This window comes from Pavona decussata, unplaced genomic scaffold, assembly GCF_977016875.1.
Source record: "Pavona decussata unplaced genomic scaffold, jaPavDecu1.1 SCAFFOLD_45, whole genome shotgun sequence".
NCBI lineage: Eukaryota > Metazoa > Cnidaria > Anthozoa > Scleractinia > Agariciidae > Pavona > Pavona decussata.
Window position 1 is genome coordinate 1,526,856 of NW_028145467.1, and position 14,374 is coordinate 1,541,229.

Here is a 14,374-nt window from a genome sequence, read left to right on the forward strand (position 1 = left end):
ATCTTCGTGAAACACCGATCCAAGAACGAAAGCAAATGGAAACAGCGGCTGAAATTCCGTCATTTCACGGTTGAAATCTAGTCGTCCGTTCAGCAGCAAAACTAACGACAAACTGTCTGAAATTGTCGGGTTTGTCGGAGAAAACCTGAATATACATATACGAATATGTAAGGTTAGTTGTTTCTGTAATATAAGTGATGGATACGGTTAAGTAAAATAAAATATTTTTTAACCATCCAAAAAGTGGGGGGGGGGGGGGGGGGGGGAGGCTAAATTTCTGTACTCTAATAGACAACAGCTATGAGCCAATCAGCGCGCGGGAATTTGGACAGTTATTGTAAAAAATTGGAGGACAGAGCAATAATGACAGGGGGATCCACGACAGTGTTCATTCAATTACTGGGGGTCCGAGATGATAAAAAGAAAATGGTATTTCAAGGAAAAGGGTGTTGTATTGACTACTACTACTGTCTGATTTGCTCTTCTCGTACCCATTATACATACCCCAAAGAGCCTGTTTGTAAAAGTTCATTTTACTGGACAGTCGACTTTTAACAAAAGAATACAGTGCATTTATCATCGTTTCAAGATTATTTTGTACAGTTTTAAAACTTGGATGTAAATAACAATTCCAAGTGTGCTATAGTGCACCAGTCTTCTCAGTCAGTGTCAAGGTGCAAGTTCTTTTTGACAAATTTCAAAACTTTAAACTTGTGCCAACATACTCTGGAGAGACCGTCGCACACTTGAGAAGTCCTGTTGTTGCTGAAGACAAGAAAGGATAAATTGCCTTTAAACTATTTCACTGTATAACTAGGATCAAAATGTGAGTATTTTTTGAAATCGCAGCCATGTTTGATACGCGCGTCAGTGAATCTGTTATTGAGCACTTGGACTCGGATAGACTAGTGTTTTAAAACAATACCATTTTAACCGAGGAGAGCGTTCATTTCCTATAAGAGGGGCTGCTTGTGGAATTTTATCTATATTTCAAATTTATTACCTGCCAACTCTCCCCTCCCTCTCGGAACGACTGTGGTGGAGTTACAGGGGGATTTTTGGACGAATATAGTTATCTTTGTCCATGTCGATCCACTTACAGCCTTTTCGTTTTGTTATATTTTCGTTGTATCTCTTCACCCTCTTTTCATTTCAGGTGACGAGATCGATTGAAAACTAAGGTGCAATTTTCTACTTCCTTCAGTTGAATTTTTCCACGAGCAGTAAACATCTTACCGTATCACTGAGTATCTTCTTCTGCAGCATATTGACCTCTTTCCGGAGCTGCTCTTGCACGCTAACATGCTGAGCCTCGTGACTTCTCTTCATTTCTTGTAAGTTCTTTGTGTGGTCTTCAAGCAGCTGACGAACCCTTTTGAGTCTTTGACTCTGTACAATGCGCTGCTGCTGAAAAAGCTTCTGTTGTTGTTTGTACAGGTTCTGAGCGAAAAAAAAAAAGATCAAATTAATTGTAGTTACGATCATGAATTTTTTTCTTTTGAGTTGGTGGTAAAAAGTATGATCGATCGACGACTTGGCCTACAGTGCCAAACGTAACAACAATCTTATTTCTTACTTCAACTGAAATGCTGGTTTCCTTCGCTACTTTTTCCAAGCATTATTTTATCAAAGGCTTTATGTTTTAAATTCTTGCGTTCTTGCTTCACAGAGTAAAATAGAGGAGGTGTCGCTGAATTGAAGTTTAAGGTAATCTAATAAGTCAATTCCGACCTTGAAAATCCTTCCCTCTCCTCCCCCCCCCCCCCCCACCCCTTCCCGTGCCCAGACAGACAAAAACAATTCCGTTCTAATTCCCCACCAGTGGAATTCGCGCGTGAGGTATTTGGGAGTAAGGAATTTTTCAAGGACAGAACTTCACCTTTGCGAGCGAATGGCTAACTCAAAATGGCTTCAAAATAGTTTTTAAAGACGTTCTAATATACCACTGTTTGCAAACCATGAATCAGAAATTAAAGTGATTGATTGAAGTCGAAAATTTGTCCTGGAGGGGAGGCTTTTGGGAATTAATCCAAGAACTCAACGGATTATTGGCCCCGAGAGAATTTGAACAACCTAATCTGCAAAGTTCAAATGCCTGGCCATCCTCGGACACCCAGGGGCGCGCAGATAGTGGGGCCGAAGACGAAGTCAAAACGGGCGGGAAAAAATTCGACGAGCAAAAGCTCCTATTTTCTTTCGTTCTTTTGCTCGTCGAATTTTTTCCCGCCCGTTTTGACTTCCTCGCAGTTGTTTACGCAACTTAAACAGTTGCAAAAAGAAATAAGGTTTTTTTTTCTTTCTATTTTTTCCCTTATATATTTGCGGTGATGGGTTTATCCCGTTGCAAATTATCCTTGTAGATGCAGATCAATAAATAAGATGACGGTCCAGAAACTTAGCATATTAAAGTTATTTACCTCTAACTTCTCTTCTGCTTCTCTTGTCTTTTGTAAATCGGTCTCCCCCTGGTTTATAACATTCATGAGTTGCTTGCTGAATTCATCATAGTGACTGCTTCTGGTAAACAAAATAAATCACTCGACTTATAAGCAACAAGCGTCAACTACCAAATATTTTATGATGTACGGTCAACAAGGGAAGCAGTTCAAATATAACCAGCGGCTTTGATTACAGTATTTAGTTCCATTTCTTTTGATTTTCACTGTTTGGCAAGGTATCTGGACATTCCTATTAGTGAACGTGTTACCGAACAGGCAGGATACCACCAACATTACCGAGCAAAACAGCGTGACAATGATTACAGCAACGCAACCCCACCCACTCATTACTGTTTCCTTTTCTTTAGTATCAGCTCTTTGTATGCATGGCTTTGAAGCAGTGTAACACGTCTAAAAAACGTTTCATTGTTCGTACCTTTCATGTTGCTGTGACTGCCAAACCTCGTCAAACTTTCTACTGCTTGCCTTCAGAGAAGCTTGTGTAAATGTTTGAATCCTCTTGCGCTTAGCAGTCAGCGTTTTGGTGATGTCAGCTAATATAGAAGGTGAAATAAGACAAAAACTTTGTAAACATGAAGTGGACTAACTCCGCGGTTAATACTCAATCAACTCAGTTAGATAACAAACAAACCATGCTATGTAAGCCTACAAACGTAACATAAGGTGATAAACACATAATGTATACCACTGGTCACGCTATGTTTGTAATGAAAGCACACACGAATAAGTGACCTGCATTTTTGACAGGCAGGTTTATGTTCGATGTACAGTGTTGCAGTGCATAAGCGTCCTTCAGCATCGTTATTCAATGGTTATTGAGCGGGATGGTGAAACAAATTAATGCACATGATAGAATTTAACAAACGTTGAATGATTAAATTGAAATAAGCAGTAGCAGTAGCAGTAGCAGTAGCAGTAGCAGTAGCAGTAGCAGTAGCAGTAGCAGTAGCAGTAGCAGTAGTGGTAGTAGTAGTAGTAGTAGTAGTAGTAGTAGTAGTAGTAGTAGTAGTAGTAGTAGTAGTAGTAGTAGTAGTAGTAGTAGTAGTAGTAGTAGCAGTAGTACGTAGTAGTGGTGGTAGTAGTCGTAGACTTTGTTTAGTGTCTGGGTATTTAGATGTTGCAATCTGTGGATTGTTTAGTCCAAATTCATTATATTTAAACAGATTCTTTCAATGTTCAGATTACTAAATGTGCTCAAATGTTTCACAATTGTACTTAATTTTACTCAGTCACCTCCAAAGCTGTTCAGCATTCCTTGCATATCAAGTTCTCCTCTGAAGGGAAAGATACAAAAAGACATTCAGTCCCGTATAACCAATTAAAAAAACTGGGGATTCCTGCCTTTTCCCCAAAACTGAACTAACAAAAACAAAAAAGAAAAGATAACCGGAGGGTGAAAGGGAGCCGGATAATATTGATGGGGGTTGAGACCCTCGGAGTCTTGGAACCTCATCCCAATTTCAGAACAAAATACACGACTTTTAAATCAAACTTACGATTTGTCATAATCATCTTCAGGATCAGAATCTTGGAAAGCCTCAGCTGGTGTTACAGGTTGCCTTTTCTTTGACTTGGCCACTGGAACACCAGCTTTCTGCTGCTGCTGTTGTTCTGATTTGACAGACGAGGCTGCGAAAATGCATGCAAGGAAGATGTTTCAACCAAAATGTTGTACAAATTTGGCAGATGCTAAATACCTTATTGAAACCTAAGAGACTTCTTTGAATATACCTGATATTAATTCGATATTAACGATCTAATTTTAACGACTCACGTATATTCTTTGATAAATCTTTGCTATTTAACATGCGTATCTCAGACAGTTTCAATGAAAACTTCAAAACGACTAAAGGAAGCATAAACAGCTCTTGATAAACCTCTCAGATTCATCTACTTCAATTCTGCCGTTTTTGTTATTAAATTCCCTTCCTGGAGTAGCTTCAAAATTTAGGCATGCTTGACGCCAAATTAATCCTCGGTATGTATAAAATGATGTTTGAAAACTATCAGGAATCTATTTATTAAAAAGCTTTACGATAGATGGGAGTTTAAAACTCGACTGTTCATGTTCACTTAGTTCTCAAGTAATTTGTTTCAGAAGCCTTTGAAAACATATTAGAATTCCATCTGTAACAGCCATATATTTCTAATTCAAGCCGAGCTTTTAATCAGCTTAGGGCCGGGATAGTTAGAATTCATAACTTTAGTCACTGAATGTATCTCCTACATAAGCAGATGGCGAGATTCCGGCCTTAAATAGGTTTCCATAATTTGAGTAATTGAGTCTGCACTTTGTTTTCTAAAATACTATTCACTTTGTTATGTCAAGATAAACTTTTGGCTTCTTTAAACTTACATCATTTTTAAGCTTATATTTTTAAGTAATTACGTACCTTCAGGAAATTTGAACTCGTCGTCATTTTCGTAAAACTCCTTCATATTCTCAGTACACTTGAGAGTTTTTCCTTTCTTCGGATTGGAGGGCATGTTGTTTCAGAATAACACTGTCAGAAAAACACTTATAAGGTTAAACTAAATAAGAACAAAAAACATTTTGCTGCAAGTTTGAGCTGAAACAGTTGTAGTTTGCAAATTTTGCTCTGTTTGTGCAGAGACAATTTTAACTCAAGTCTTGCGACTAGCTCATGAATAAAATTCACGCTTTCTCAAAAAGGGAAATATGGAGCACTTTAAATCCAAACAATAAGAAGCATAATCTATACAATAGCAGAGGGAAATAACAGGGAAAAGCAATAAAAATTACCTTTTAGATTCCTATAGTAGGTTTTCAAGACAATTTTTTTTTGTTGCGAGCGAGAAGCGAGTGCCGTTCAGTCATTCACATTTCCCGCGCTTTTTCAAAAGAACACCCTACGCCTTCCCCTACGCCGCCACTGGCCCTTTTTCGCGCCAAAAGTGTTGCAGTAAATTAAACGGTAAATCGGTGTCCTCTCTCTTCTGGCAAAAATTCTAATCAGAATTACCTGCACCTAAGTAACTTGAGACCTGAGATATTTTGCGAAATTAAATTTTATAAGCTTGTGTAGTTTCCTTGAGCGTAGAGGCGTGCTCTCATCGCTCCTGGTTGTGGGGTCCACCAAAAAATCTGTTTTTAGTACAAATTGCGCCACCCTTTACGTTATAAACCAGCGCGGATACACGCAAATTTGCTCGGGGCTGCTACCTTATATATATGGAGAATAGAAGAGAACATCCAGTTCGGTGGAAAGTTCAATACACGACTGGGCGCTTTCTGGCACAGCTACATCCCTCCAATTTTTTTCTTAAAATCCTTTCCCCAGTTCCAACAGTTTCCAATTCATGATTTTTTCAGAAGCGATGTTTTATGAAAATTATTTGACATCGGATTCCCATAAATACACTGTTATTTCAGACGTGTTTGCCTACTCGTCAAAATGGCGTCGAAAATCGTGATAAGGCCTATTGGACCTCTTCATATTACAGTACTGGAACCAGGATGTGACTTTTTTATATGTACTCGAATTACCGCCGCGGCGCTTATTCGACAGCGGCGCTTATTAAGTTTTTCAGGGTGTAAATGCGGCGCTTATTCGGGCAGGGAGCTTAATTTTTTATAAGATAGATAATTTATTTAATGTCAAATACACAGGGGGTGGTCTCCCATTCCCCCGAGCCACAGGCTCATGATAAAAGTTTTTGACAATATAAAAGAAAGCTAACATCGTCAATAGCTACTAATTAAATCAAAAAATAACATTTATCTATAAAAATAAATAAATAAAAATAAATCAGTTCAAAGGCAATTGCTGCATTGACAGCCGATAAAATTTAACTTAGTTAAAAGTCTCCGAAAGGATGATGCATTAGGTGCGTTTTTTACAGCAGATGGCAACTGGTTCCAGATGTGTGAGATCATGTACGCATATGAGCCATGAAGGAATCTACTATTGTATGAAGTTTGTGCAACATTTAGACCATTGCTTCTAAGATTATATGGTGTAAGACTCGGGGTTTGAATAAATTGGCTACATAGCCTGGACCATTCTCCTGAAACATTTAAAGAATATCATAAACGATTGTTCTATGCGTCTATGTTCCGATGTATTCATGTCTGTCATCCTAAGAAATGATTCATAATCAGTACTTTCCCCCATGTTCATTATAAGTTTTATAGTTCGTAGACCATAATAGTTCGCATCTTCCAGTTTCTTGTTAAGTGTTTTACCTATACCCATAAGCAGCGGCGCTAACTCGGTCATTTGCGGTAAGCAACTCCTTGAAATTATCATCGGCAAGTTTTACCAAGGACGATAAATTTCTTACGGCACCTACGTTCTACAAAGCTCGGGATGGTCCGAGAAAGTCGGATTTCTTAACGGGACAGTGTTTACTATCACAAAGGTGTTATTGCGCGGTTTATAACGACGAGGGAAAAACAGATCTTAGCAAGGGCTACTGGTATCCAAAAATACAATAATTGAAGATAATTGTGCTTCACATTTTAAAGCTTTCTAGAATTACTGTTGCTTAGCTATCTCCAAAAGATATGCGTGGCTACCCCCAATTCTAATAGCCCTTGCTAAGATCTGCTTTTCCCTTAAGTCATAAACGGCGCAAAAATACTTCGGTATTAGTAGGCACCGTCCTTAAAACTGGTTCCAATGTACAGACGATGATAAAAGAAATACAATTGTTGGGCACGACTTTCAGACAACCTCGTTCCCAAAGTCTTCCCTCTATCCATCCCTAATCATGAGAGACCCTGGGAAAGAAGTTGTCTTGGTATTTCATTATTATCATTATTATTATTATTATTATTATTATTATTATTATTATTATTATTATTATTGTTATTATTATTATTATTATTATCATTATTATTATTATCATTATTACTTTTATTAATTATTATTATTACTAGACGAGGTAAGCAAGCAAGCGCAATGAAAAGTAAAATCGTGACGAGACTAAACGGCAAGCAATGTCATTTACAACTGTACCAATCGAAACTGAATATGATCTTTATTGCATATTCAACCGTCGATACAAATGTAGAACAAGCTGAGAACAGGACTAGGTAGTTACATTTGTACCTTTCTCGGGATAATCAACGAGGATTTACAGTAAAGACATTCATAAGCGGGGAGACCTACTAAGTGAAGGATTTTTCGCTCTGAAAAGCAAAAACTATTTGGCATCATGCATGACAACGAACAATAACACGAAGTTTAAAGGGGCGTTGTCATGGGGCTTTGGTTACGTTTTGAACAAAGCTGCAACGTTAATAAATACTTTTTAAAGTATTCCGTTGCCCAACATTAAATTGCTCCTAGAGCACTGAGAAGAAAGTATCAATGGAAGAAGTGACCCTAATCGGGTTTTAGCGACTTTTCTCGTACAGATATAGCCTCCCACGCAGTCGTTTTTAGGGGACTCGTATTACCTCCTCCCCACAAACGCCGTTTGTGGGGAGGAGGAAATACGATTCCCCTAAAAACGACTGCGTGTGAGGCTAGTACAGATAGGAAGAACTTTGGATTTTTCAAGGTGCAATCCATTTCCATCCTAACCATTCACAGCAAAATATCATTAGCGCCAGTTTCTGTGAACGTGTAAGTAATTTGAAAACAGAACTGGCCGTTGTTTGAAAGTTTTTATTGTTACAAAAATTCTTGTTTTTGGCTACTCAAAGTAGCACTCGAAAGTAGAGGCATTGCCTCTTTAAGTCGATAACCTGTCCCAGGCTCTCAGTTTCTCGAAAAGAGAGAAAACGAAATACGAAAAATGAAACGCAAGAGAACTGTGAAAGGCGCAAACGAAGATCACGCGCGTTTTATCTTTGCTTTCGAGGAAGCCCAGATACGGAATATGGCACTGCACAATTCACAGTTTAGCTACCCCAAAACTTGATGTGAGCAATATCACGCGCAACACAGTTCCAAAGAAATGATGAACACAATTGCAATCTGCAACTTTATGGAGAAAAATGTTGTGGACAACGTTGCAGTGTTCGAGTCTTTACTGTCTTTTACGTATTATTTTACCCAACAGAATAAAAAAGGTATATTAGTCTCAGGGGTTCCTTTCTGGTTCTGCTCGAATTGCTCGCGGAATCTCATAGGATGCTTGTTTGCCTGTGGTCGCAGAATTTTCGCAGCTACTCGCATGCTTCTATTCTTGTGAAAGATTCAGTGCTCAAATGTTAGAACTTTTGGAGAGCGAGTCAGTTTGGGTACGGAAAAGTAAAGGTTGTCAAGTTCAGACGAAAACACATGAATATGAAATATAACACTGCGTAGCTGGCGGGATGTTGGGCGAAGAGTCAGGCAAAGACGAATTAAAAGTTGGGGGAACAAGCAGCGAAGTCACGAGGGGAATGGGGAAAAAGCCATTTAAACTCCAGCTAATGGTACTCATGGCTCTTTCGCCAAACCTTTATATTTGCGCGTGGAAAATACTGCCAGCTACGCAGGCAAAAACAATTTTTCTTGCAACTTGTCTCGCAATTTTGTTGACCCTGAAACGAACATGTCTCGCAATTTTTTTGTTGTCCCAATGTCAATACCCCCAGTGAGTATAAGTCCCTTTCACCTTCCTGGACAACGCAGATCGATTATATATGTTTCCTTTGCAGGTGTATATATACCGAACACCCTATCGGTAAACTGTAAACTCACTCGATTGCGTTGTGTTTTACTCAGCTTTTTAATCGGCAAACTCACAAAAACTGGCTCGCTGTTCAACTCACAATTCACCGTACAATTTCTCGCTCACGTCATTGCCTTATTTGGAAACGAAAGCGTGCGTGATCAACGACACATAACAACAAAGACTATGGCGGGAGGGCTAAGTCTACTCTCGCACATATAAACACCATACACAGCACTGTATTTTTAATAATGTGTTAAGTATTTACGTGCGTGATCAACGACACATAACAACAAAGACTATGGCGGGAGGGCTAAGTCTACTCTCGCACATATAAACACCATACACAGCACTGTATTTTTAATAATGTGTTAAGTATTTACGTGCGTGATCAACGTCACATAACAACAAAGACTATGGCGGGAGGGCTAAGTCTACTCTCGCACATATAAACACCATACACAGCACTGTATTTTTAATAATGTGTTAAGTATTTACACCAGCACCTGTACACCGTGGCGCGATGGGCAACCTTTGCCAATGTAAATGTATAAATGTAGATCTACGTGGTCACAGCAGGTATATTGACAACCCTCATAAAGTCCTTCAGCGCTTGCGTGTATTCCTTATTGTAAACGTAGAAGTGCGAAACGTGAGGTGAGCTTTCAAAGCATATCTGACTCACGTTCATGTTCAGGTTTTCCTTCCAGTGGTCTGCGCAAGCTTGACACGTCTTAACGTCCGCCACTTTGTCATCCTTGGAGAACAGAAACAACGCTGGCGACCGCACGGGGTTGTTGTGAAATAGGTGCGAATGCGCCAAATAAACTTTCATCGTGTACCTGGCGAATAGCACCAAGTAGGATTGAATATACGATCGCATCAGCCAACGAACGAAAGGATTTTCTGAGGCCGCGTTTGAAACGCCGTACGGAATTCCGTCAAAATCCACAGGGGAATCAAAGACCTGGCCTCGAATTCTTTCCTTTACTGGCGAAAACTTGTCCAACTTTTCCATTAAATTGAGCACGTGGCTGTAAAGGTACCCACCCACCGAGAATCCATGGATTATGACTGGTCTGTCTTTGTTCCCCTCGGAGGTTAGCTCGTTTAGGACTTTGGTGGCGACTAGTTCAGCTTTACGTGGACGGAGGATCTGCGACGAAAGAGTAAAATCTCAAGGTAAAACTTCAGCTAGAGAGTAAGAGCATTCGCGTGCAGTCCAGCTTTCTGCCCTTTTCTTTTGTGCAAGAACTTCAGAAGAAAATGGGAATTCTGGTTACCCTTCACTGCAACTTAGCAGATAGTTAGATAAGCTGCAGAACCAGCGTTTTTTATGGGTGCGGGCAGGGCAATAGGAAACATGGGTTTCGACTAAGCAAATTATAATATTACATTTATCTCAAATACAGTTGAATTACTCACAGTGAAATAGTCTTTAGTCTTTTCTGGTCGTTTCTCCCCATTTATTTCTTGTAGAATAGCCCTGATTAATCAGGGCTATTCTACAAGAAATAAATGGGGAGAAACGACCAGAAAAGACAAAAGACCACTTCATTGTGAGTAATTCAACTTAATTTAAAATAAATGTGATCTTTATTTAGTCGAAACCCATGTTTCCTATAGCCCATGGTGTGGGCGAGAAGCGAGAACAAAGCGTGACGCAAGTGCGTGGCGCGCGCGCGAGGAAAAAATGCGCTCGCCCGCGCTACATGCTTGCCTCTTTTACGAAAAACGCTTTAAAACTAACGCCTGTTCTGAAGGCTAATACTGCTAGAGAGAATTGACACGTATTTGCTGTTTTTTTTTTTTGGCCAACAAGAAGGACTTTACCTTATGATTATATTGTTGATTGTCAGGTAACTATTAAGCTTTAAAGCCTACCTCCATGACTTCAAGTTTGACAGTGATAACGTCAGCGCCGTAATGGTGATACAGCTCACCATATTTATGAAGATGACGACTCTTGGCCAAAAGCCATCCAAAAAGAACGACCACGGGACGCACTTCGCCCGCTTTTTTCAATCCCTCGGGACACGGGTGAAACTCCATACTCCGCATGAGTGCGCTGCAGTGAAGAGGCCTGGCTCCCAAGAGCCATAGTGTCTTGGAAAAAGAGGACTGTAGAAAGAAAACTAGGTTGATTTACAGTCAATCTACGTCACGCGTGACCAATATTTTTTAAATTTGAAGAGAGGTTTGAAGTTTACCTGTCAGTTTTAACGCTCGAAACGTCAGCCCTCGAATCTCTTTACTGAGACCAATTTACCCTTAGTTATCAACTCTGTTTGATAAACCAAACATAAGTTTTCAACAACGCCAGTGCGATTTCAGAGTTCCCGTAGAAATTCCCCTAGTCTATTGACGGTATAAATCTATGAATTTTTCATAACATCACAGGGATTAAGTATTTCAAATATAACTATTGTTTCCAAAGTATTTTGATTTTTTTGTTCAGTTAAAGTGTCTTTTGCGGAAAGATTTCCAGAGAAATATTCAAGATACCATTCAAATGCCGGACATTACAAAGAGGAGAACGAATGTTCATTTCATTCTCGGAAAAACTGGTCATGCGTGACGTATACTGACTGTAAAAAAAATCATTCACGCCCTCACAAAACGCTCTCTCTTACTCCCAAGGATCGCCGCAGAGTTTAAACCCTACACAAATCTTGCTCTCGCTCAGCTCTTCTAGTTGACTTTGACTAACTTCAAACAATTCGCATATCTTTTAGTTATGAGAAAGGGGTACAGTTTTATGACTGTAAATAGGGCCGTCACGCAATGCTTCTCCCCACCGGTGGGAAGAAGCGTTGCGTGACGACCCTAATAATGGCCACGTAGCGAAGGAGACTAGCTCGAACGGGGCGCCTTTTTGACCTCGTAGTATGTGAAAAGAGGAAAACAAATTTAAAATTTTTGTATTTTAAAGGTCAAAAGTATACTGTGAACCGAGAAAGTGCCAATTAAATCCAACCACAATGTAACCGAGTAGTATAAGAGTATAAGAGAAAGGTACAAAGGGGTTTTCTGTATGTCAAAGGGGTACCGTTTTGCGTTTCAGTAAACGTTCAGTAACCCCCCCCCCCCCCGCCCCGCACCGGAAAAGCTGCGTCGTGTGCATGTTCATTTCACTTGATCTTTTAATATTCAGGTTCCCTTCAACTTCACCAGTGCACGATCGGAGAAAATGAATAAGCGGCGTATTTTCCTGAATCGAGGTTTGACCGATTTGTTCCACATGGATGCCAATGAAGCAAAATTGTAATCATTTCTTTGTATTCATTCGGAGACCGGTGACTTATACTCTTCGTCTGTTTTTCGCGTTTCTTTTATGAAGCTCGTGAAACTGAAAGCCAAATTCTCTACGTATAGATCACAAATAACCGTTGTTCTAGCTAGAATCCAAGTTAATCACATTTTAGCAGAAACTGTCAGTGTATTTTCACATGGAGATGCTGTTTGCTGTTCATTTAGACTTTCAAAAAAGTCCTTGACCTTCGTCCGATTTATATGGCGCGGGAAGAAGGTCGACCTCTCGCAACTTCGTCGCTCGACCTCTCGCGACTTCGTCGCTGGCGCGCGGTCTAAAAAAGCTCATAAGAAAGCTCGCTCTGCTCGCCAAACTCGCGAGGTTGAAAAAGCTCGCTCTGCTCGCCAAACTCGCGAGGTCGACTTGTAGCAAGTCTAGCTGTACATGAATAATTTGCGAAGTCTGGCTGTGTGCAGGAGGAATAATAACACAATATCGTCGAATAATAAAACATTACTAACTCATTCCTTACAGTGATCTGATTAACTATGGCTTTACTCCACAGAAAAACGATGGAAGTATTGAGCTACTCCCATGTACTCTGGGCCAATAGAAACGAAGAAATTCCAGAACTACAGATCGATCGATCGATCGAACTTTTTGTCACAACACTGAGCGAGAAACAAGTGATTGATTGTAGCGCAGTAGATTACCGGCAGGCTATGAAAGTACATGAAGTATAGATGCAATAAGCAAAAGCTATGTGATCGAAAAATACTAAATTTAAGGGCTCGGGTGAGTCGTGTACAGACCTTGCCTCCTTTATTATTATAATTCCTCGTGGATCGTGAGCAAATGGACTTCAGGTGATTTTAACAAAAAAAAAAATAAAGGTAAATAACAATACGCAAAATTTACCTTTAGATTTGCCCGGCAAATGTTCATACTTCCCGCTTTTAAATCACCAGTGGACGGGAAAAACCATGACCATTCAAAATCAGTGTCAAAATGGCCAACGCGCTTGCACACGTGAATTATTCAATATCTTCGCTCTGTCTAGCTCCGTCAGGACACAGGTCAATATTGTGGGGTGTTCTGATTGGTCAACTGCTCCGTGACCTCGCGCGTTTTTCAGTCAGCTTGAAGTATCCGCGCAACTACGTTTTTTTATTTATTTAATTTCATTTTTTTTTCTACCTCTAGCCACAGTTGGTTTTGGAAAGGAGGTAAAGGGTTGCATCTTTGCGTAGCGGAGCGCAACTAACGTAAGGGACAGAAAAACGTAAAAACATTAAAATGCATGACCAATTAGTGTGAACCAGACTTACGCTTACATTGCTGATTCAAATGTGAAGGTTAAGTTAGCTTATTTTCCTAATTCGAGCTCTGACTCTCAAGTGTTTGAGTCGAACCATGTAAACAAGAAACGTGCTTGTTGAACTTGCATAGTATATATAAACAGCTATCATGTTAAACATATGAAAAAGACAATCCTGAGTTGGTAACAATTGCAACTATTTCTGCTCACGGGCGAGCATTTTTAAACGTTTTTATTTCAAATATATAAATATATAAAACCTGCATGAATCTACATATGTACATAACAACTTATTCTGTATGCAATGTATGTATATCAACTATAGAACTGCCAGACTTCGCAGAGCCAAATACAACAACGTCATAAAATAAATGAAGGGCTGGGCAGTGAAAGCACGAGGGATATAGTGCCGTGAGCGGAAGAAAGAAGACCAGCCTGATTGGTATTCAATTCTATCTTATGCGAGTGGCACTACAGGCCCGTAGCAGGGGGAGGAGCAGGGGACTTGAGCCCCCCCCCCCCAGAATTTTTGGAAGTTAAAAACCAAGCAGGGGGGAAGTGTGCGGTGATTAGAGGAGCATACTTTCGAGCTACTGACCACCCCGTGCGCATACATGAGTAATGAATACAATAAAATCTGCAATTCCACAGCGACAAACCAATGAGTGGTGCCGGATCACTTGTAGACCTGGATCAGCAAATTATCTCAAATAG

At 39.9% G+C, this 14,374-nt stretch overlaps 2 protein-coding genes across 4 annotated transcripts; both read right to left on the reverse strand.

Moving 5' to 3' along the window:
• Positions 1–553: 553 nt before the first annotated feature.
• Positions 554–5,291, reverse strand: LOC146482607 (synaptonemal complex protein 3-like). Of its 3 annotated transcripts, XM_085106903.1 has the most exons (8): positions 5,224–5,291; positions 4,853–4,963; positions 3,956–4,088; positions 3,693–3,733; positions 2,875–2,992; positions 2,418–2,517; positions 1,237–1,440; positions 554–765 (listed from the first exon to the last, which is right to left on the reverse strand). In XM_085106903.1, exons 2-8 carry the CDS (start codon positions 4,944–4,946, stop codon positions 706–708), a joined length of 750 nt encoding a protein of 249 aa, XP_084963029.1. In that variant the 5' UTR covers positions 4,947–4,963; positions 5,224–5,291; the 3' UTR covers positions 554–705. The 3 variants fall into 3 exon arrangements, with proteins under 3 accessions (XP_084963029.1, XP_084963030.1, XP_084963028.1); XM_085106904.1 differs by lacking the exon at positions 5,224–5,291 and having other exon boundaries at positions 2,418–2,514; positions 4,853–5,001; XM_085106902.1 differs by lacking the exon at positions 5,224–5,291 and having other exon boundaries at positions 4,853–5,000.
• Positions 5,292–9,516: 4,225 nt separating this feature from the next.
• On the reverse strand, positions 9,517–13,395 carry LOC146482608 (transmembrane protein 53-like). Its single transcript, XM_085106905.1, has 3 exons — positions 13,261–13,395; positions 10,974–11,210; positions 9,517–10,245 (listed from the first exon to the last, which is right to left on the reverse strand). Exons 1-3 carry the CDS (start codon positions 13,285–13,287, stop codon positions 9,652–9,654), a joined length of 858 nt encoding a protein of 285 aa, XP_084963031.1. The 5' UTR covers positions 13,288–13,395; the 3' UTR covers positions 9,517–9,651.
• Positions 13,396–14,374: the final 979 nt, after the last annotated feature.